The sequence below is a fragment of the Notechis scutatus genome, chromosome 11, assembly GCF_049901735.1.
Source record: "Notechis scutatus isolate UNSWTSFEM ecotype Mainland chromosome 11, rNotScu1.2, whole genome shotgun sequence".
Taxonomy (NCBI): domain Eukaryota; kingdom Metazoa; phylum Chordata; class Lepidosauria; order Squamata; family Elapidae; genus Notechis; species Notechis scutatus.
The window spans coordinates 4,117,980-4,139,066 of NC_142019.1; the positions used below are offsets into that span (position 1 = coordinate 4,117,980).

The 21,087-nt window shown below is 40.3% G+C and overlaps 2 protein-coding genes across 2 annotated transcripts in view; one reads left to right on the forward strand and one right to left on the reverse strand.

The window, feature by feature from the left end:
* The window catches only part of CEMIP (cell migration inducing hyaluronidase 1), a 79,841-nt gene extending 61,641 nt beyond the window's left edge, over window positions 1-18,200 (forward strand). Inside the window, exons 19-29 of the mRNA XM_087972613.1 lie at window positions 6,830-6,865; window positions 7,163-7,318; window positions 9,173-9,353; window positions 9,937-10,152; window positions 10,779-10,990; window positions 12,101-12,286; window positions 13,453-13,657; window positions 14,306-14,392; window positions 14,603-14,760; window positions 15,073-15,173; window positions 16,061-18,200. Coding sequence (XP_087828739.1) covers window positions 6,830-6,865; window positions 7,163-7,318; window positions 9,173-9,353; window positions 9,937-10,152; window positions 10,779-10,990; window positions 12,101-12,286; window positions 13,453-13,657; window positions 14,306-14,392; window positions 14,603-14,760; window positions 15,073-15,173; window positions 16,061-16,188 — 1,666 coding nt within the window. The 3' untranslated portion in view covers window positions 16,189-18,200. The remainder of the gene's footprint in view (window positions 1-6,829; window positions 6,866-7,162; window positions 7,319-9,172; window positions 9,354-9,936; window positions 10,153-10,778; window positions 10,991-12,100; window positions 12,287-13,452; window positions 13,658-14,305; window positions 14,393-14,602; window positions 14,761-15,072; window positions 15,174-16,060) is intronic.
* CTXND1 (cortexin domain containing 1) overlaps window positions 1-21,087 on the reverse strand; it is a 413,279-nt gene that overhangs the window by 321,471 nt on the left and 70,721 nt on the right. The window lies entirely within an intron of this gene.

Genomic DNA, 21,087 nt, shown 5'->3' on the forward strand with positions numbered 1-21,087 from the left:
GATCAGCTTTGGCAGCCAGTGAAGTCAATGGGGAAGCCAGATTCACTTAACAACTGGAGTACTAACTTGACAAATGGAACGATTCACTTAACAACTGTGGAAAGAAAAGTTGAAATGGAGCAAAACTCACAAACGAAGGTGAATATACGTGTTCTAGGATAATGTAGCAGGATCTAATCTGGGTCAAATCTCACTTAACAAATGTTTCATTACCAACATAAATTTTGGGGCTCAGTTATGGTCGTAGCCCCGAAGACTACCTGTAGTATTACTTTTTTTTCTTTGAAAAGTGCACTCTTATTTTATCACTAGTCACTCCTCCCTTTCTTCCAAAGAGATTTCTCTCTAAAAATACCACATTATAAAACCACATTATAAAAAAGATGTTGAGATTTTAGAAAAAGTGCAGAGAAGAGCAACCAGGATGATTAGGGGACTGGAGACTAAAACATATGAAGAACGGTTACAGTAACTGGGCCTGGCTAGTCGAATAAAGAGAAGGACCGGGGGAGACAGGATATCAGTCTTCCAATATTTGAGGGGCTGCCACAGAGAGGAGGAGGGGGTCAAGCTATTTTCTAAAGCGCCTGTAAGCCAGACAAGAAATAATGGATGGAAACTGAACAAGGAGAGATTCAATCTGGAAATAAGGATAAACTTTCTGACAGTGAGAACAATCAACCAATGGGACAGAAGTTGCCTTCAGAAGTTGTGGGAGCACCATCACTTGAGGCTTTCAAGAAGAGATTGGACTGTCATTTGTCAGAAATGGTGTAGCGTCTCCCGCTTGGGTGGGGGGTTGGACTAGATGACCTACAAGGTCCCTTCAAACTCTGATTATCTATTATCTACCTCTAGGTGGTATAGCTAAAGATTGACATGTATATTACAGTTTAATTCTTATAACGAAAAATATTCTGGGAATTTGGTGATGCTGCCACAGAGAACCAACAAGTTGCCTTAAAATAGGCTTTACTGTTTGTCCAACCTACTCAGTCTTGGCAGTTGCATCTGGCAGTAACTTTCCGTGGTTCGTGTAGAGCTTTTTCTCTTCTCACATGTAGCTGGTGCTTGTTTGTTTTTAATTGCAAATGCCAAGGCTTTTATACAGGGTGTGAGTAGTATTCCCTTCTCCATGCTGTTCTTAAACTTTTACTCATTCTTAGGTTGACATTCCACCTTTCTTTCATAACAGGGCACAGAATAGTGTACCTAATAGGAATAGCACTTAGACTTATCTACCGCTTCACAGTGCTTCACAGCCCTCTCTAAGCGGTTTATAGAGTCACCATCTTGCACCCAACAATCTGGGCCCTCATTTTACCGAACTTGGAAGGATGGAAGGCTGAGTCAACCTTGAGCCTGATCAGAATTGAACTGCCAAATTGCAGGCAGCCTGCAATACTGCATTCTAACCACTACACCAATCCCCCTGTGTCCTATTTTCCCCACAAACACAAGTTTGTGACTGGGGTAGCCTGAGAGAGAGAGAGAGAGAGAGAGACTGGCCCAAGGTCACCCAACTGGTTTTCATGCCTACGAAAGGACTAGAACTCACCATCTCCTGGTTTCTAGCTCAGCACCTAACCACAACTCCAAGCCAGCTGTCTTGATAATTCCATGTTGCATTTAAAGACATCAATCCTATTAAAACTAGTTTAAATATATAATACAAATTTAACATTAAAATAGTCCTAAACCTTGCTTATCTTCTTTTTTCCTGCCTTTACTTTCAAGTCACCAAAGGCAGATTCTCCTTTCTGTTAACCTTTAGATTAGTAACTTCTTTAGAACAAGGAGCTTTTACTTACTCCAGCTTCAAACCACATTACAAAACGATGCTGCATAGTTAATTTTAGTTGCTACTGGACAACTAGTGCCTTGTTGAGTCATTGTTCCAGAGATATTTCTTTACCTAAATAGAGAAACAGAATGACCAAAGGTGGCCAAAAAAACAACACCCTGTGGAAGTAAGAGTGACTTCTGACTTCCTGCTGGCTTCCCCAATGAGTTTCCTTGTTGGGAATCTGGCAGGGAGCATCAGAAATCTCTTTGCCTTCTCTTCCCTTCTCAGCAAGCAGATTAGTGGGGAGGGAGCAAGAGATTATGAGACTGGATGAGAAACGGTAATGGAAGTTTGAAAACGAAGATCACATGACCATAACAGCAGCCCAGCAATGCAGTAGCATCCAGTAGCATAAAAACAGCTATAACCTTCTCATACTTGATTCCCTTGGTACTTATGGATGTTGGTCACATTCTGTAAATTAGCCCACTTGAGACACCCTGGTTCTAAAAGTGTTACCCTAGGACAGTGAAAAGGGAATGTGTGTGCATCTGTGTGTGCACTCATTGGGGATGAAACCCGGAAGAGGAACTGCCCAGGGGGCATTTGCCTGCTGGGAAATGAATTTCCGGTTTCTGGCATGCACTTCCAGTTTCTTTTTTTTTTTTTTAAGCAAGTTTTATTAATTTCAGAAACAAACAAATCATCATCAACCATTACATATTTGAACCTTTTTCCATCATAAATTTTACAAGTCAGATAAAACCTTATCTTATACAATACAATTCTATTTTAAACCATTTCCATATGAGCATAAAAACATCTCTTATCCAATTTCTCTTTACTTCTCCTCACTCCTATCCAATTTCACCACCATTATTTCATCTATTTCTTTCTGACTAGATTATCGTCATTCTCTTTCTGTATTTCTAAAAGGTTTCACCAATGCTTCTCAAAAACATAAACAGACACAAACAAACATATAAAAAATCCTTTAGTAAAGTAACTTGGCCCCCGGTACCTCTCTTTATATGGGCTTTAATTATATTCATGCTCATCTTACAGATCATTACCTATTTTGTTTACCATTCTATATCTTCTATATATACTTCTCCACACATTTCACTCTTCATAATTCTATCTTATTCAATCCATCTTAATTTAATTCATTATATTTGTATCTTTTGCCCATCCTTCACTATCCCTCTATCTCATTCCTTATAATGAAAAAAAAAAGAATTTCTCCTGAAATCACTAATCAGAGTATGATGCCTTTCTATCCTCTCCCTAAATATTAGATTAACATTTAAAATAACATCTAATACCCAATCTGATTCTGCTTGGTACCTTCTATCTATTAATTTTTACTTTTAATAACAGTAAAAACAGAGTAATAAATCAAAAATGTTTAAATACATAGTATCCTCCTAAATACGTAGTTAAATAATAAATCTAAATAATAAATCTTATAGCATACATTTTAAAAATCAATCATTATTAAACATTTCAACATTTTAATTTCTTATTAACTCTTAAGCCATTCTAATTTTCTATTTCTAATACAAATGTTACAATACCATCTTATGTACCTTGCAAAATCTTTTTTAAGAAAATTTATACTTTACCCTTTATCCCTAAAAAAGATTCCTCTTTTCCCATCCAATTTTAAAACTTTGTGGCTTTTCTCCGCCTTTTCCCTTTCTTTCTTCCCCCACCAGATCTTCCTACCCCCTTCTTCTAACCTCTGTCTTGCTGGCATCCCTTCTCTGTTGTATTCCCTTTTTCTCTTGTTTACTATCATTGTATTTATTTTGCATCATATTTTTCTCTTTCTTAAATGTTTTTTTAGATCTTAAGTCCTTCATTTTCCTCGCTTTCTTCCTTCCTTCTTTCTTAGATAAGTTTTGGGATTCATTAAAGATGGTGTCTTCGTCTTCTTCTTGTTGTTGTTCCATCTGTCGCATTGTCTGTTCATAGTTAACCAGCGCCATTTCTAAAAATAGAAAAGCTTTTTCCATGCCATCTTTACAGGCTGCTTTTGTTTGCTCATATTCATCCCTCAATTCCTCAAAGGAGAAAGCCATTATAAATCTTTTCTTTTCTTTTTTTCCCTCTTTCTTCTTACTCCAACCAAAATATTCCAAAAAGAAGGGAAGACAATCCCACAGTCCACAATCCTCAATCAATCCAAGCCAAGCCAAAATTTCCCCTTTCTCTTCCAGGGGTAGTGTCAGACAAAGGAAAAAAGAAAATCCAAATCTGTATTTTGAAGCCTTATTAAAATTTTATTTCTGTCTCCAAATCCTTAAGGCATCTCCTCCAACAAAATCCACCCAGATAAATATATTTTTTTTGTCCTCTCCCTTCCGACTTATCCCATAAAGCTAGTTTTACCTGAAAAAAAAACAGGTTTCTCAATATCCGTTTGTTAATTCCGTCGGGAGGGAGAGTAAACTTTCCTTTCAGCACCTCAAAATTGCCGCTTGCTTTCTTTTGTGGAAAGAATCATCCAAAAAGCCATCAATTCCAGGAATTAAAGTAAATATATCTCAGAGTCCTGGATCGACCAAGAAGACTTTCACTTTTAAAAACTTTCTCCTCTTCCTCCAGCGCATACTTGCCCAGCTGCCGGCTTCTTTGTGGCGGCCATTACGGACCGCCGCTACACCGTCTTGGTAAAAGGGGGTTCTGCCGGCCAGGGAGGGGTCTGCAACACCCCAAACCCTTTTCCGGATCCCCTACCTTCAGCTGCCCCTGCAGGGCAGCCTTGCTCCGCACCCTTTCGGATCGGAGCCCCAAAAGTGGCTAGCGCGGCAGGGATCGCGCAGCTTCGCGAATCCCTACCGCTCGCAAAGCCGACAAACCGGAAATCCCCTGCACTTCCAGTTTCAGGTGCACATGTGCATGCAACAATAAGCTGGCCGGCATGCATGTGCACAGCAGAAAATGGAAGACCAGCTGTTCGGTTTCTGGCACTGACACGCGCGAAGGCCAGCTGATTGCCACACACGCCAGAAACCCGGAAGAGAAATGGACAAAGCCTCACGTGCCCGGCAACATGGCTCTGCATGCCACTTTGGACACACATGCCGTAGGCTTGCCATCACGGCCCTAGGATGCACTGTTTCACCCAGTTAAAAGTCAGAGACTTTTAATAGAATATAAATGTAATACATATAAATGTGCCACAAGGTGGTGAAGTCTCACCAGCAGAGACATATATAAGTTTGTTTCTCTTTCTTTTAGCCTTCGGGTTTCCTTTCACCCATCAAGCCCTTGTAATTGTATATTAACAACCAATTTGAATATCTCAGTGCTTTTTTGTCCTTTTTTTTTTAATCCCAGAAAGTTTTTTTTTCCAGCTTGTTAAGTTTTTGGCAGTATTTATCCAGGCCAAGTTCAAATAAGTTTCCAGGTTTCATAACTTAAGTATTTTTTATAGCTGTAGGGATCTAGCTGTTTTAATATTTTGTTACTGTACCAGAGCCACACTATGTACGCTAAAGTATATTGGAATTTAACATTATTTTTCAGTGCAGCAACTTGGGAAGGCAAAAGTAATTTGCTTTAAACCAGGAACATCACTTGCTAGCTCTTTTAATGCAGTAATTTTAATTTAATAATTTTAGGGGGTTCCCCCATCTTTTTATCCCACAACTTTTTTTTCTCCTAAAATCAAATTTAGACCCACTTTCTGGTCTAAAAAATAAGCAGGATCAAATCTATAATAGTACTTAGATGAAGACACTGGGAAATCCTGCAGCTGAGTTAGACTGGAAAGTGCCAGTTTGGTGTAGTGATTAAGGTACCGGGAAACTGGGAATTCCACTTTAAGAAGAAAAACCAGATTGAGCCAGTCACTCTTGCTCAGCTCTAGGAAGAAGGCAAGGGCTTCTGAAATCTTGCCAAGAAAACTGTAAAGACTTGTCTAGGAATGGGAGTGAACCTTGTCTTGAAGGAAACTTTATTGTACGTCATGCTCTGTAATTGACATTCAGTTTTATGGGGTGACTTCAGAATAAATGATCAGAGCCACAATTTTGCAAGAATATAAAGGAACTAGCTCGATACCTGTGTTTCACTATAAAACTATATGGTTGGGCTTAGTTTTGGGGGCGGAAAATAAGGGGAAAAATTCTGCCACTGCCTATCAGCATCCATCGGTATTCATCTGTCAGTATGTGAGAGAGTTGAGGGCTGTTTGGAAACTGAAACTGTATTTGCTGTGTGAGCAAGGAGACAGCAAGGAGCCTGGGCGTGGCTTAGCTCAACTGTTCTGTACTAAAGCTGCTTGGTGCTGTGAAACTAAAACTGAAATTGAAACTCCTCTCCTCTGCTTGTGTTTTGGATTTGGAACAGATTTCTTTTCAGGTGGTGAGGGGGAGTAGAACTCCTTAGCATAAGAGCATGTTAATAATAATAATATACAAAATACTAATGCTCTGATGGTCATTTCGAAAAATCCTTTCTTAGTGAGCACCTAGAAGCGAAGAGGAACATATGTGCCAAATTTCAAGTTTGTAGGCTTCATGGTTCTGGAGATTTTGTGATGATGCGAGTATTTCGCTTTTATATATACAGATTGGTTAGGAAGGTCCAACAGAAAGATTTCATCAAAATGATCTGGGGGGTAGGTGGGTTGCAAAATTTGTATGTTATTAAAGTAATATCTTTACTGAGTTTTTAGGGTTTGCAGCTCCTTTTATGTTTAATTCTGATTGAACAGTGCAATGAAGGAAATAGCAGTTTTGTTTATGCCCTTGGTGCTTCATAATCTAGCACCACATTGGGAGAACCAGGACTTCTGAATTATATGTAGATTCCATTTGTAAACCCTTTGTTTATTGAGTTTTCCTTCCATATCCTTGTATATTCAAAGAAGCTCATTTAGTCTAAGAAATCATGTTTCCCCCCCCACTGCAACCAATGGGAGAATGTTACTGAGAACCAAGGAAGTTAAATAGCCTAAATTAATAATGTCATTAAGCACCGACCGGAATCCAGTTCTCCAGATTAACCCAGGAATGTCTCTCTTCCTTGCAGGTTTGCTGACAATGGGATTGGCCTCACTCTGGCTAGGTAAGCATTCTTGTCGATGGAGATTCCCAGTTATCCAGGCCAAGGTTGGCCCAAAGGTGCTTTTTCAAGAGGCAACTGGACTTTCCTTGTTTTTGCTTGAAGACGTTTCGCTTCTCATCCAAGAAGAATGGAAGAAGCTTATTGGATGGGAAGCAAAATGTCCAGTTGCCTTTTGAAAAAAGCATCTTTAGGTAAGCATTCTGGGTGCCTGTTTAGGATTTTTCACCTTTTGCAGTTACAGAAAAGCAGGATTTGGCCCAAGAAGCCACACTGACCAGCCATTTTGATTTCTCCTAGTGGAGGAACCTTCCCACACGACGATGGATCAAAACAAGAAATTAAAAATAGCCTTTTTGTGGGTGAAAGTGGAAATACAGGGACTGAAACGATAGACAACAACATCTGGGGACCTGGAGGATTAGACCACAGTGGACGGACTTTGCCCATTGGACAGTGAGTTTCTCTCTGGACATTTTCTTGTTAGGTTCAGGTTTGCAAACCAGTATAGAATTTAATTCGATTCTTTCTTTTTTCTAAACCTGCCATTGAAGAGACCATAAATGAAAAAAAAAATAACAACATCTCTTAGATCTTATTCTGTTCCTCTACAATGAACAGCCACTGATAATACATTTGAGATTCCTATTACAATCAGTCAGTCCAAACTGAAGTTCATCCAACTTCTCAAAGACTCAAATAAACTACTTTTTTTGGCACAAGAGCTGCTTCCTAACTCATAGTGGTTTTTAATTTGCCCTCAATTTGTCCCTTTGGTAAGGGGTGAACAGATGAGTAGGGGTTCTGCCTGTTGAAATAGACTTGAAAAGAACAGCATGAAAACGGTCTTTCCTTCTGATAAGAGTTTATAGCTTTTGTGCATTGCATTTTAAATCATATTATCCATTGCACATCTAGACTGAGGCTTGTGATGTCAATGTGGACCACGTGGAATGCAAAAACTACTCTCACTGCTATCATACCATTATTGGTTCCCATTAGTATAGTAATTGTAACTGGCTCTTAAGAACTTCACTGCATCACAAATTGGATCCCACTGAAGAAATTATACAGTCCAGCTTTCTGCTCTGGTAATAACTAGCTACTATGCCTCTAGGAGAAACGTGCATATAGAACACAAAAGCAAATTCTCTTTCAATTCTGGAGGCAATATATGGGCCTCACAAACAACAGTCATTGATAGCTTTGTCCTCTCTAAAACTCTCATTCCAGACTTGGATTTAGATTTCAGCCACATGCTTTCTCTGTTCTGGAATATCTGGCTAATTTAAAAGCATCAAACAATTGCTGTTGACTTATTTTCTCTCACCCTCCTTTCCCAACTTCTGCTTTCTGGTAGTCACTTATTAAGAACCTGTTTTGGGGAATGTTTCATGCAATGAATGAATGAATGAATGAATGAGTACATTGCTTCTTAAGGGGTTGGCACACTTATTTGATAAATGGATGGATGGATGGATAGTCACAGAGACAAATGTCCCCCTAGTTGAAATATAACACATTCAACACAGAGGCACGTACAGCCATTCACAGCTTGAACACAACTTTAAAAACTCTGAGGTGTGTTAATAGGCATCTCAAACCTTCCTACATACACACCTGAAAGACTGTAGAAGCTAATTTCTTCAGTTTGACAATGATCCAGTACCGCGCAGGATTTATGCTTCATTGCCTATTGACTTACTTGTTAGATGTATATTGCGGTTTTCCTCCTGGAACTTAAGATAGTGTATATATTCCACTCTTCTATTTTTTTTCCACCATAATCCTAGGAGTTGGGCATAAATAGTGCCTGGTCTAGAGTCAGCAGTGAGCTTTCATCACTAAGTATAAACTAAGTATCCTAGTCCTTTAATTGTTGCACCTCACTGGTTCTTGACCATGCATTGATGCTTTCTAACAATCCTTAAGAGTAGGAGTGTCAAACACAAGGCCCATGGGCCATATCCGGCCTGCAGGGTGCTTGGATCTGGCCCATGGGGCTGCCTTGGAAACAGCAAAGAACCAGCCTGCGTGCAGCCCTCCCGAGCTCTGTTTTCGCTGGCAGAGGGCTGCAGGAGGCCATTGCAAATGAAAACAGAGCCATTGCAGGAGGCCATTGCAAACAAAAAATGGTAGCAGAGTGCTCAGGCTGCCACAGGCATCCCCGACATGAGTGACATCAAGCTGGCCATGCCCACCCAGCCCCCTGAGGTCAAACACAACCCCGATGCGGCCCTCAGTGAAGTTGAGTTTGACACCTGTGCCTTAGAACTAATCTAATGGGCATCTTTCACAAATATGTTTCAGGAATTTCCCAATTAGAGGCATTCAGTTCTATGATGGGCCAATCAATGTTCAGAATTGCACTTTCCGAAAATTTGCTGCCCTGGAAGGCCGACATACCAGCGCTCTGGCTTTCCGCCTGAACAACGCCTGGCAAAGTTGCCCCAACAACAACGTCACAAATTTGGTCTTCGAAGACGTCCCGGTGAGTTTGTCTTCAGGGTAGATTGATGAACTGGACTGTGCCAAGGAGAAATCTTGGAGGCATAGCAGAATTTATAGAGGAAATTCTGCCCCAATGACAGAATTTCTTCCCTGTACATTTGCAACTGGTGTTGAACTAAGTTTGGATTTAGCTTCAAACAAGGATTTACAAGTTGGTTTTGGCTACGTTAAAGTTGACAGTGATTTTGTTGTTGAGGCCATCATAATCCCATTTTAGGGATTTATCTTTGTCTTCAACTTACAGCCATTCATTTAGTGACTATCCAAAGTTAAAATGACACTGAAAAATGTGAATTATGACTCTCCCTCACACAAGCATTACATATGGTCACACGATCAAAATGACCCTTGTATATATTTATGATGGTTGTAGCATCTTGGAGCCATGTGATCGCACTTTTCAATTAAAATGTCTGTCTAATTAAACAAATGATGAACATATATTCTATTATTGGGAGAAAAAACATGTATATTCAGAGATCACTATTTGGGAAGCAAGTTGTGTTCCTCTTCAAAGAGATCCCAGCATTTACTGAGCAATATGTCTGTTGTCTTCCATGTAGATTTCCTCCAGAGTTTTCTTTGGAGAACCTGGTCCTTGGTTCAATGGGTTGGACATGGATGGCGATAAAACATCCGTTTTCCATGATGTAGATGGCTCAGTGTCAGAATATCCTGGATCATACCTTATCAAAGAGGACAATTGGCTCATTAAGCATCGAGACTGCATTGAAGTTCCAGATTGGAGAGGATCCATCTGTAGTGGACGCTATGCACAGGTAGCAGGGATGGTGGTGAACACACAGATTGGAGGGTTGTTGGTTCCCTGTTCCTTGTCACACCTAGGACAGGTTGAAAATTGAATGTATGGGCTATTTGAAATCCAATAGAAACCCAAAGTTATAACAGAATTAGTAGAATGAAGCTCTTTCCACAAAGCCCCATTCCTAGAAGTTAAAAGGCCCCAATAAACTCAATTACATCCTTCTTACAAGTCTTTGTTTCTTCTATGCACTGATAGCTGAATGGGAAGCCAAATTTTGTGCGACACGAAAGATTTAAATAGCTTTTTTTTTTTTAAAAAAAAAATGCCATTGCCTGAAAGATAGAGATGGATAGAAAGCCCTTATTGAAGGCAGGAATTTCATAACCCCTGGGAATAAATAGCAATAGAACTTAGACTTATACACTGCTTCACACTGTTTTACAGCCATCTCTAAGCAGTTTATAGTGTCAGCACATTGCCCCTAAGGTCCTCATTTTACCAGCCTTGGAAGGACAGAAGGCTGAGTCAGCCTGTTGAGCTGGTCTGGATCGAACTGCTGACAGTCGGCAGACTTAGCCTGCAATACGCATTCTAATTAAATATAATTAAATATACTTTCTCTCTTTTTTTTCTAAACAGGTGTATATCCAAGCATATAAATCCTCCAATCTGAAGATGAAAATCATCAAAAATGACTTCTATACACACCCTTTGTATCTAGAAGGCGCCCTGAGCAAAAGTACCCATTACCAACAATATCAGCCTGTGATCACTCTGCAGAAGGGCTACACCATCCACTGGGACAAAGCAGCCCCTGAGGAATTGGCCATCTGGCTCATCAATTTCAATAAGTGAGCATGCAAGCCCTAAAAAAAACCTTTCTGAACTTTGATTGTCCATCATCTAGGGAAACAGTCTCCAGCCTTTCCAGCTTTGCAGACTGACAGGAGAAGGAGAGTGGTAGTTCAATGCATGTGTGCATGCAGCTCCATTTGTGTAAGTGATGTCACTCACACAAATGGAGCTGCTCACATGTGCTCACCTGCCGCTATGCTGCAAGTAAAGATGCCCTTGCACATACACTCACCCGCTGCTTCCACGGTCTGATGGACCAGTAGTGGGCTGCGGCCCGAGGGTTGAGAACCCCTGATCTTGTCAGCATTCCAACGAAACTCCCCATCTCATTCAGCACTCAGACACAAAGTTCGTCCAAGTAAGAATTTATTAGAGAAGTCATATTGGCACACCTGGGAAAAACCCAAATCTGAGAGTTCTGGGTTTTGTCTTCATAATTGAAAATCAAACCCCATCCCCTGCACCCATCAGTCCATCATATGGTCCAATCACCCATTGTCCCAACTGGAGACATTCCTCCAACCATTCCTTTCCAAGTGCAGGGTGACTTGTCCTTGACTTTAGAATAAAAAGGTTGTTGAGTCTAATCTTCCACCTCTCTATGAAATCTGCCCTCCCAATTTCCCAGGCACTAAGATGTGGCAGCCTGGAAGCTTCTAAGTAAAATATGGCTTCCAAAGCTGACGGATCTAGGGAAACACAATACATTATAATCTTCCAGCTCTGGCATCATAATTTCAAAATTTCCATTCTGAGTTTTACCATCTTTTCACCCATGTAGTTCAAGTTCTTGCAGAAGAGAGGCAAAGCAGTCATAATTTCAAGATGGAATACATGAAATGGGTCAAACTTACTCTTTACTCAGAGCCAATGACCTACCACCGGAAAACTGTTCCATATGACTTTAATGGATCTTTAAATCATTTTGGAACTAGTTAAGCATCAAAACATTTAAGCCAGCACGGAAAGAATCACTTTTTTAAATAAAAAAAAGTTAAATATTTGACTTGGCTTGTGGCGTGTTCCAGAAAAGTCATAGTCATGAGATTTGGGGTTGAGCTTTTTTGTTTTTAGTAATGCTTATTTTCCTTTTCTTTTTTTTTTAGAAACGACTGGATCCAAGTTGGATTTTGTTATCCTAAAGGGACAACATTTTCCATTCTCTCAGATATTCACAATCGCCTTTTGAAGAAAACCTACAAAACTGGGGTGTTTTACCCAGCTCTTCAAATGGACAAACTTGAATATCGATATCCCACCAAGGGCTACTACTACTGGGATGAAGACACTGGGTAAGGAATTAACAAGCATTCTCAAATTTTTGTGGGATTTGGAGGTAGAAAGAGCGATATTTCTGATTGGATTTGAATGCATGACAACACCCATCATCCTTAGGGCTTGTTTTTGTAATTGTTCAGATCCTGCCCATTGTCATCCTTTTTGGTGGGTACGTCCTCAGCAAGAAAAGCAATACCCTATGTGGCCTTACAACGTTGTTGCAGAGCAGTCATAGCCACTTCGCTCCATGGGACAATATATCAGCTGTCTACCTTTCATGGGTTTTGAAATGCTCATGAGAACATGGAGAGGGAGAGAGGTCTGCTTTTCACACTTTTCCAGAGTTCTTGTCGGCCATCAAAAAGAGAAGGGGAACTCGCACACAAACAGGAAGAGGGTTTGGTTTGAAATCCTAGAGGCCTGAATGTTTGGGCTCCAAGTAATACATGATTAAAGCAACAAGAAAGAAAATGGCCTCAGTCAGGTCAGGCCAGCTTCATGGTTGATGCAGTCCCTCCTGCCCCAAAGGAAAGTATCAATCCTAACCCTTGTGGATACAGGCTTCAGATCAAGGGTGGGCTTCAAAAATTTTAGCAATGGGTTCTCTGACCAGTTGCTGGGTGGGCGTGGGCGTGGCCATGATGGGTGTGGCCTAGTCGGCCTCCTGCACCACAGCAGTTGGGAGGGGTGTTTTTGCCCTCCCTGGGCTCCGGAGGCTTTCCTCAAGCCTCCGGGAGGGCAAAAATGATTCCCCAGGCTCCAGAGGCTCTCTGGAAGCTGGAAACAGGCCCATATCCACCCTTCCCAAACTTCCGGGAGGCCCATTTTTCACCCTCCCTGAGCCTCTGTGTGCGCCATGCACTTACCTGCATCCAAAACAGGCCGCGTGGGAACTCCTGGGAGGGGCAGGGCCAGCCTGGAGTGGGATTTGGGGGGTTCTCCAAACTGCACAGAATCTTAGCTGGGGCTCCCCTGAACCCCTGCAAACCTCCAGCAGCCCACCCCTGCTTCAGATAGAAGGAAAACAGGTGTGGCACCTCCACTTGAAAGTCCCCCCTGGAGTTTCGTCTTTCCTGCTGCCAGGAAGAGTTGCGTCCTATTTGGATTACGTCCCTTGTCTTATCTACATGTTCCTGGTCACGGTTGCTCAACTCTTGCTTTCTTCTTTTTCTTTTAATAGGTTGTTATTTCTCAAACTGAAAGCTCAGCATGAGAAGGAGCCATTTGCTTTCTGTTCCAACCGAGGCTGTGAACGGATCAGGATCAAAGCCAACATCCCTAAGCAAACTGGTACCAGTGACTGTGAAGCTCTGACTTATCCGAAATATGCTGAGAAGCCAACAGTGGACGTGCCGATGCCCAAAAAACTGCCTAGTGCACGCATGGTATATTGATTTCTTTAGGGGAATATCTCTCTGGGATTTTCAAGGTCTCGTTTTAACTTTAATGAAAGCTTCAGAATATGTTAACCCTGGAGGCCTGGGTCTCTTTTAATGTTGATCTCTCTCTTAGTGTTGGCTTCAGTAGAAAACCTTTCTTCACGTGTTGGCATAGAGGAGGTTTACTGACAGGAGATTCTATCTGTCATACTTCGTATTTACTCAATATCCTTTAGCCGTGGTTAATTTAATACCTGTTTGTTCAATTAATAAAATGTTCCAGGTCCACCCAAGCCACTGATTCAGAAACTAACCATGCCAGCTGAACCCAGTTTGTGATTCAGCATAACATGTGAACACAGTTATAGAACCGAACTCCAGTTCTGGATCATCTAAGTCAAGAGGATTTTCTCTTGACTAGCTTTAGTTTCATGGTGTTAATAAAATTCCAGTCTATTCTATCTTCTTCCACATGGGTCAAAGTTTCTAATTTTATACTATGGAAGGAAAGCAAAAGAGGTTTGTTGGGAGTCTTGGGTGTGATGCCTTCAGAGTAAGGCCATAAATTATCCAGATCTGATTCCAGTATTAAAGTTTGTTTAGAAAATCCTTGGATGCCATGTAAATGCCATTTTCTTTCTTTTTCAAAAATAGTACAAGAAGGATCATTTTGTAGAATTGAAGATAGACAGCTACAAGACCAAATATTACCATCTCAAGGATGACTTTGCCTATATCTCAGTAAGTGTTTGCGCCATATTTTTTAAAAAATGCTTATTAATTTGCCAATTTATTTTTATATAAGGATGTTCATCTTGGGCTCAGTTTAGAATTCCCTAAGCACATAAATCCAAAATGAAGCATCCAAGAAAACATTCAGAACAAGCAGCAATTTGTTTCCAAACCTCCATTCTGGGAGAATGTTAAAAATTGGTTTTTCCTTTTGTGTAGGTTGATGGCAAGTCATTCTATCTTTCTGAAGAGGGTATTCAAGTAGTCGTGATTGATGGTTACGAAGGAAAAGTTGTTGACCGTGTGAGTTTCAAAAATATTATTCTACAAGGAATCCCAGCTCAGATCATCAACTACGTCAACAACATTCGAAACAAGTAAGTTAACTGGAAACAGGGGCTCTCCAAGTTGCAGAAAGAAGACCTACTTGTAAAGTCATCCATTACAATGTGCAACCTTCAACTGCGGTAGCACCAGAAATATTCATCACCATAATCAAGGATCAAAAGAAATCAAAAGACCAAATCATGCATAAATTGACCAGATTAAACAGGTTTATGGAGCAAATTTGGGGTGATTGGAGAAAGGAAGATTCTGTTAAATTCTGTGAATATCTATGATGAGGACTGCAATGCAACTGTTGACTAATTCAATCAAATGATGCATATAATTTTTATGCCCACTTTTAGTTCCATAGTGGTGATGACCTCAAAAGGAAGATTTGTTTCAAAAAGTCCATGGACCAAAGTACTGGAGACGCTTGGAGCAAAACCGGGCTTTAAGTTGAAAGGTAATGCATATTAATATTATGAAATATAACATGATATACTTTTATTATGGCTAATTTTATGAAGAGCACTTTCTAAAATAGCAAAGAATAGTATAGATTCTGCATCAGGAAAGTAAACTTGGGTATCAAGATTGGAAAAGTCCTTAGAAATATTGCAGAGTTTTTACTGAATGTAAAGTGTATTTGAGATTTTGAGAGGTATTTTTAAGTATTCCACACATCGGTTCCATCTGTCCCAATATGGTAGCCAGAGAGGGAGAGCTAGATTGAAAAAAATTCCATTATCACCAAATGCAGAATGGCAAATTTTTCAATTCCTAGTTTGCTACTATTCAACCCACACAATTTTTTTTTTAAATCCCCCATTAAACTGGAGGAAAAGGGCTGTTTACAGAATTCTATAATTCCATACTTCTATATGGAGATGGAAGGGATCAAAAGGAACATCAAGCTCAATCATCCCCCCCCCCGCCAAAAAAAAAAAAAATCAACCAACTCTTCTTGGAGAACCGGCTATTTGATGTTTTTTGTTATGATCTGCAAAAGGTGTGGCATTCATGGAAATGGCCTGGTGGGGTGGCCTAAAGGTGGAGCTCTCACCTCACAATCAGGAGGCTGTGAGTTCGATCCTAGGTAGAGGCAGATATTTCTCTCTCTGGGCACACTGAGAATGTATCTGCTGACTAAAACTCCATATTGGCGACAGGAAGGGCATTCGGCCAGTAAACACTCAGCTCCATTCAGTTGCCCAGTCTCCACCCTGCAAGGGATTATGGGGTCGTTAAAAGATGATGATTCATGAAAATGGCCTCTGATGGTGCAGAATATTGGTTATAAATATTCCCCCGTATCGTTCTTTCTCACTGCATGCTCTTATTTATTTAAAGATAAAATGGCTTTTGTCGGCTACAAGGGCAGCTTCCAGCCTTTCTGGATCAAGCTGGAGACCGATGAGGATGCCGTGAGAATCTTTCAAGTGCTGCCCGTTCCTGTGGTCAAGAAAATGAAACTCTGAAGAAGCACCTCTCTTTCAAAACGCCCTCCAGAGGAAAAGGATGAGAGGAATGGTGGCTCTTCTAAGATGTAATATATTTTGATGCTGTACATAAGAGAGAAGCTACTGTAAATAAGCCTTCACCTTGAACAACCAACATTCCTTGATCAAATGCGACCACTTTGGTTTGATCTGTTTTGATTACTAACAGATTCCCTGACCTGCCAGCAGGTTCAGGGCAACAGATTTTTTTAAAGAAATTAGTCTCCTCTCGTCTCATCTTTCTATGAAGCCACCATGGCCACCTCATGATTGATTCATGGATCATTGTGGTCCTGAATTAATTGGACGTACAGATTCTTCTTCCTTCTTCTTCTTCTTCTTCTTCTTCTTCTTCTTCTTCTTCTTCTTCTTCTTCTTCTTCTTCTTCTTCTTCTTCTTCTTCTTCTTCTTCCTTCTTCCTTCTTCCTTCTTCCTTCTTCCTTCTCCTTCTCCTTCTCCTTCTCCTTCTCCTTCTTCTTTCTCTAAGTCAACCTTTCACTCATCTTGAATGTTCAAATGCAGACTCAGGAAACAAACCCCACTTTTATGGTGGTACTGCTGGCGATGTAAATAAGGAAGTGTAAGCTAAAGTCAATAATGCACAGCTTAGCAAGAACTGCCAAATGTCAGAGCTTGCCAGTATTGCTAGGCTGGTCAACGGGCAGGGCAAAGGGTGAACAAGAGAGGGGAATTTTATAGACTGTGTTGAATATTTCTTGTCTCATTCAAATACTAGAATAGCATTAAGCTTGCTAATTACATTAAAGCTATTACTGAGACGGTGGGAAATCTCACACAAGAAGACAACGAAGATTCAGTCTTAGGATATCATAGTTTATGAAACAATTACCCTGAATGTACAGGATATATTTGGCTAGAGGATATATTTGCCTATCCTTTTCCTAGCCTGAAAGATGCTACTTCTTCCCTTGTACACATATTTAATAGAAACTATATTGAGCTGTAGGCAAACAGGGTTATGTATACATTCCCTGCCCACGTTCCTGGATCAGAAAGTTTCAAATCTCAACAGCCATTGAGCGGGAATATTGTACAATAATGATAGCCATTAAGGGCGGTTTCAACTAAGTTTCCAGCCTTTGTCCTTTTGTATAGGTAGCCCTCAACTTTTTGATCACAATTTGAGTCCAAAATTTCTGTTGCTAAGGAAATTTTGCCCCATTTTACCACCTTTCTTGCCGCAATAGTTAAGTGAATCACTGCAGTTGTTAATAACATGGTTGTTAAGTGAATCTGACTTTGTCAGGTCCACAAAAGGTGATCATGTGACTCCAAGACACTGCAGCCGTCATAAATATGAATCAGTTGCTAAGCATCCAAATTTGGATGCTGCAATGTTCTTAAGTGTGAAAAACGGTCATAAGTCACTTTTTTCGGTGCCATTGTAACTTCAGTCACTACACGAACAGTTAAGTTGAGGACTGCTTGTAACTTAAGAGTCACATTTTAAGGTTTCTGACATCCAACTGGCCATTTACATTCTATGAACCGTGACTTTTTAAAAAGTATATTCACCGCAAGATGTTTCACTCCAGCCTACATTTAACAGTCAGTTTTACATGATCTTTTTTTTTTTTTTTGTGCGTTATGTCAGTTCAAATCTTTTACCCGAAATAGCTGGTCCTTTTTCGGAACAAGATGTATAGCGTTTTGTATATTTTATTAAAAAAAATCCTGATGGGGGAATGATATATTTATTTATTGCAAAGGCACTAAAAGGGTATTATAATGGAAGAGAGCAAAGATGTTACAAGGGGGGAGGTTGCCAAAAAAATAAAAAAAATGGGAAACACTCTTTGCAGTTGAAGTTTTTTAATGGCTGCGGATGTGGCATCCTGTCTCTTGGCAGAACTTTTTTTTTTTAGTACGATAAACCTCGTTTCCAAATGTTTTCAATTGCAACTTTAACATTTTGTGGTTTGGAATACACGATTTATTGAAATAAAATGTCAGTGCAATTTGTCAATTGTCTATCCCTGTTTGGTGACTTTATTATGCTAAACTACTAAGACACCTTTCATCCAAAGCACCTGAGGGCAGGACAAGAAGCAATGGATGGAAACTAATCAAGGAGAGAAGCAACTTGGAAATGGGGAGACATTTCCTGGCAGTGGGAACAATTAACCAGTGGAACAACTTGGCCTCAGACGTTGTGAATTCTCCCACACTGGACACTTTTAAGAAGAGATTGGATAACCATTTGTCTGAAATGGTGTAGTAGGGTCTCCTGCCTGTGCAAGGGGTTAGACTAGAAGACCTCCAAGGTCCCTTCCAACTCTGTCATTCTATTCTATCCCATTCTCTTAAGAGTAAAAAAAATGTGCTTGCTTTTTGCGCTTGATCTATGTATATAACACATCCCTTTAAAAACTTTTTTTTAAACCCTAAACATGCCAGAGCAAAAGTACCAACAGCATTTCTCACCATTTGGGTAAAGGGCAAGTTTAAAAGGCCACCCAGAGTCACAGGGAAAATGAGCAGCATAAAATTGAATAAAGCAAATAAAATAATAAAAAGCTGCATTTTGGGACCTTCTTCCAAGCAGTTGACAAAAATATGGAGTACAACCACAACCTTCACCCTGTTCTATGTAAACTGCAGTTCTATTCACTGTTTACTTAGATGTGACTCACTTCTGCATTCCAATTCCCAAACAGTTAAAATTCCCTTTGGTATCTTAAAACAATCTACATAAGCAAAATCTTCCCCGGTCTTCCTGGTCTGTGCCCCTAATGAAAAAAATATTTTGGAAAACAAAACGGCTAAAAAGTTGCTGAGAAGCAGCTCCTATTTCCCAACAATGACGTTCCGTAAATCCTAGCTGTGGCCGGGTTTGCACAACAGGCATTGCTAGAATATGGTACTATCCTGGTTTGTACGTCACCATCTTATGCAAGCCTGAACAACTGGGTTAACTCAGTGAACTTGATTTAAGTCAACCATAGGCAGACAAGCTGGGCCACCACAAGCTAATATAGCAATCTTCTATCTTATGTTTGCTCTCCCTCTAGTGGAGTTTTTCAGTCTAAGCTGGAAAACATCATTTTTGAGCTCTCTTCAAAGGTGCTTTTTTCTTCAAAAAGCAACTGGACTGTTTTTTCCTTGAGGAAAAAGAAAACATTTCGCTTCCCATTCAAGAAGATTCATCAGTTCTGACAGCAGGGGGGATGAAGGATAAAATGAATATGCATTAAACAAGTTATTCATAGCTCTTAATAGTGACCACATAATCTTTGATCCTGGAAGCTATCTGTTTATTAGTACTAACTGTAAACAAAGGCCGATGCTCTTATTATATATTTTGTAATATAGAAAATAAAGTGTACAGGTAGTCTTAAACTTAAACTGCCTTTTGTTTAATCACCCTTCGTAGTTTCAATGGTGATGAAAAAGTAACTTTGCATTCCGACTTCATTTTAAATTGTATTTTATTCCAATCAAATGAGATTGGAATAAAAAAACCAAGAGAGCCCAGTTGCCTTTTGGAAATTTCAGGATGTTTGCACATCTATTTCAAAAAGTCTGTCAGCACTTGAAAGCTCTTTATCTATTTGTTAATGTGTTGAAGCTGCTTTTTCCGCTACTTTACAGATGGTTCTGCCATCACCCCATTTTCCCCCTCTCTTGGTTGACAAAAGTTTTGCACTGTGTCATGCCCCTGTTGGAATCTGACTCTGAGGGGGAGGTTGAGCAGCTGACAGGGAGTGGGAGTGTGGCTTCGGTGGCTGTGGAAGAAACAAGGGAAGGGCACAGTCCAGCTGGGCAGAGCAGGAGAGAGGGAGAGCAAGGTAGAGGGAATTCAGAGGAAGATCGAGGCCCACCTCCTCTTCATCCTAGGCACGCAGGGAGGAGCAGACAAGGGAGCAACATGAGTTGCATGGCTTACAGGGGAGGAAATGGCCCTGATTCCCTTCATTAGCTGCAGCTGGGAAAATAGTGTTTAAAAAGGCAAGCTACGCACAGCAAAGTTGCGGGAAGCAACCGTGAGTTATCTTTGTTTGTCAAAGCTTATTTGGGTTCCTGGCATCTTCCCAATTGTATGTGTTTTGTTGGCCTTTGAAGTCTGCAATTCTTTATCCTGCCCTGTCCAGTTAATTGCTGCAGCATGGTTTGTGTGTATTTTTATTTACAGTTTATATATACTTTGTTTTCGGACTGAATTTCCTCCACTTATGCCTCCACACACACACTTCGCCTTGGGAGAGTTTTTTCTCCAGCTGAGGGTAACTGGACATTGGGGGCAAAGTTGGAGGTATTAAAGGGATTTTTCTTACTTATGTGATTGGGTTGCCTTTGTACCATGCCCCGGATCATCACATAATGGAAGTGATAATTTGGAATCTCATTTCACAAATAACTACAAAATAGCCGACAATAAATTTATCTATCATGCAAATAAGCCATTAGGCATGTTTCTCATCTTGCCTATGGCAACTCATTCGAGGTCTCAAAAAAAAAAAAAAGCCCAAGTATTTTGCTTTTCTTTAAACACCACCATTTCATCCACAGGAGAAATCTTTTAACCTGCTGGCAAAAAAAGGCACCTACTTGTCCTTGTCCTTGCAAGCTGAATGCCAGAAAAACTTTCAAAACAAAATCAAGAAGGCGGGAAAATGGAAGGAAGAAGCAGATAAATTTAACATCAAGGATAAGCAGTAAATTATCGCTCCAATCGCCCTCTAAAGTTCAAAGCAGCAAGCATGTAAAATGTCAATTTATTAAAACAGGCCTAGCTTCTGGAAGAGATTTTGCACATGACATTAGCCAGACTTCAAAACAAGCACACTTCCTTTGTTGTTTGGCGTACAGACAGCACCACCATGTGGATGGTCTGGGCTGACATCAGGTATCACAGTA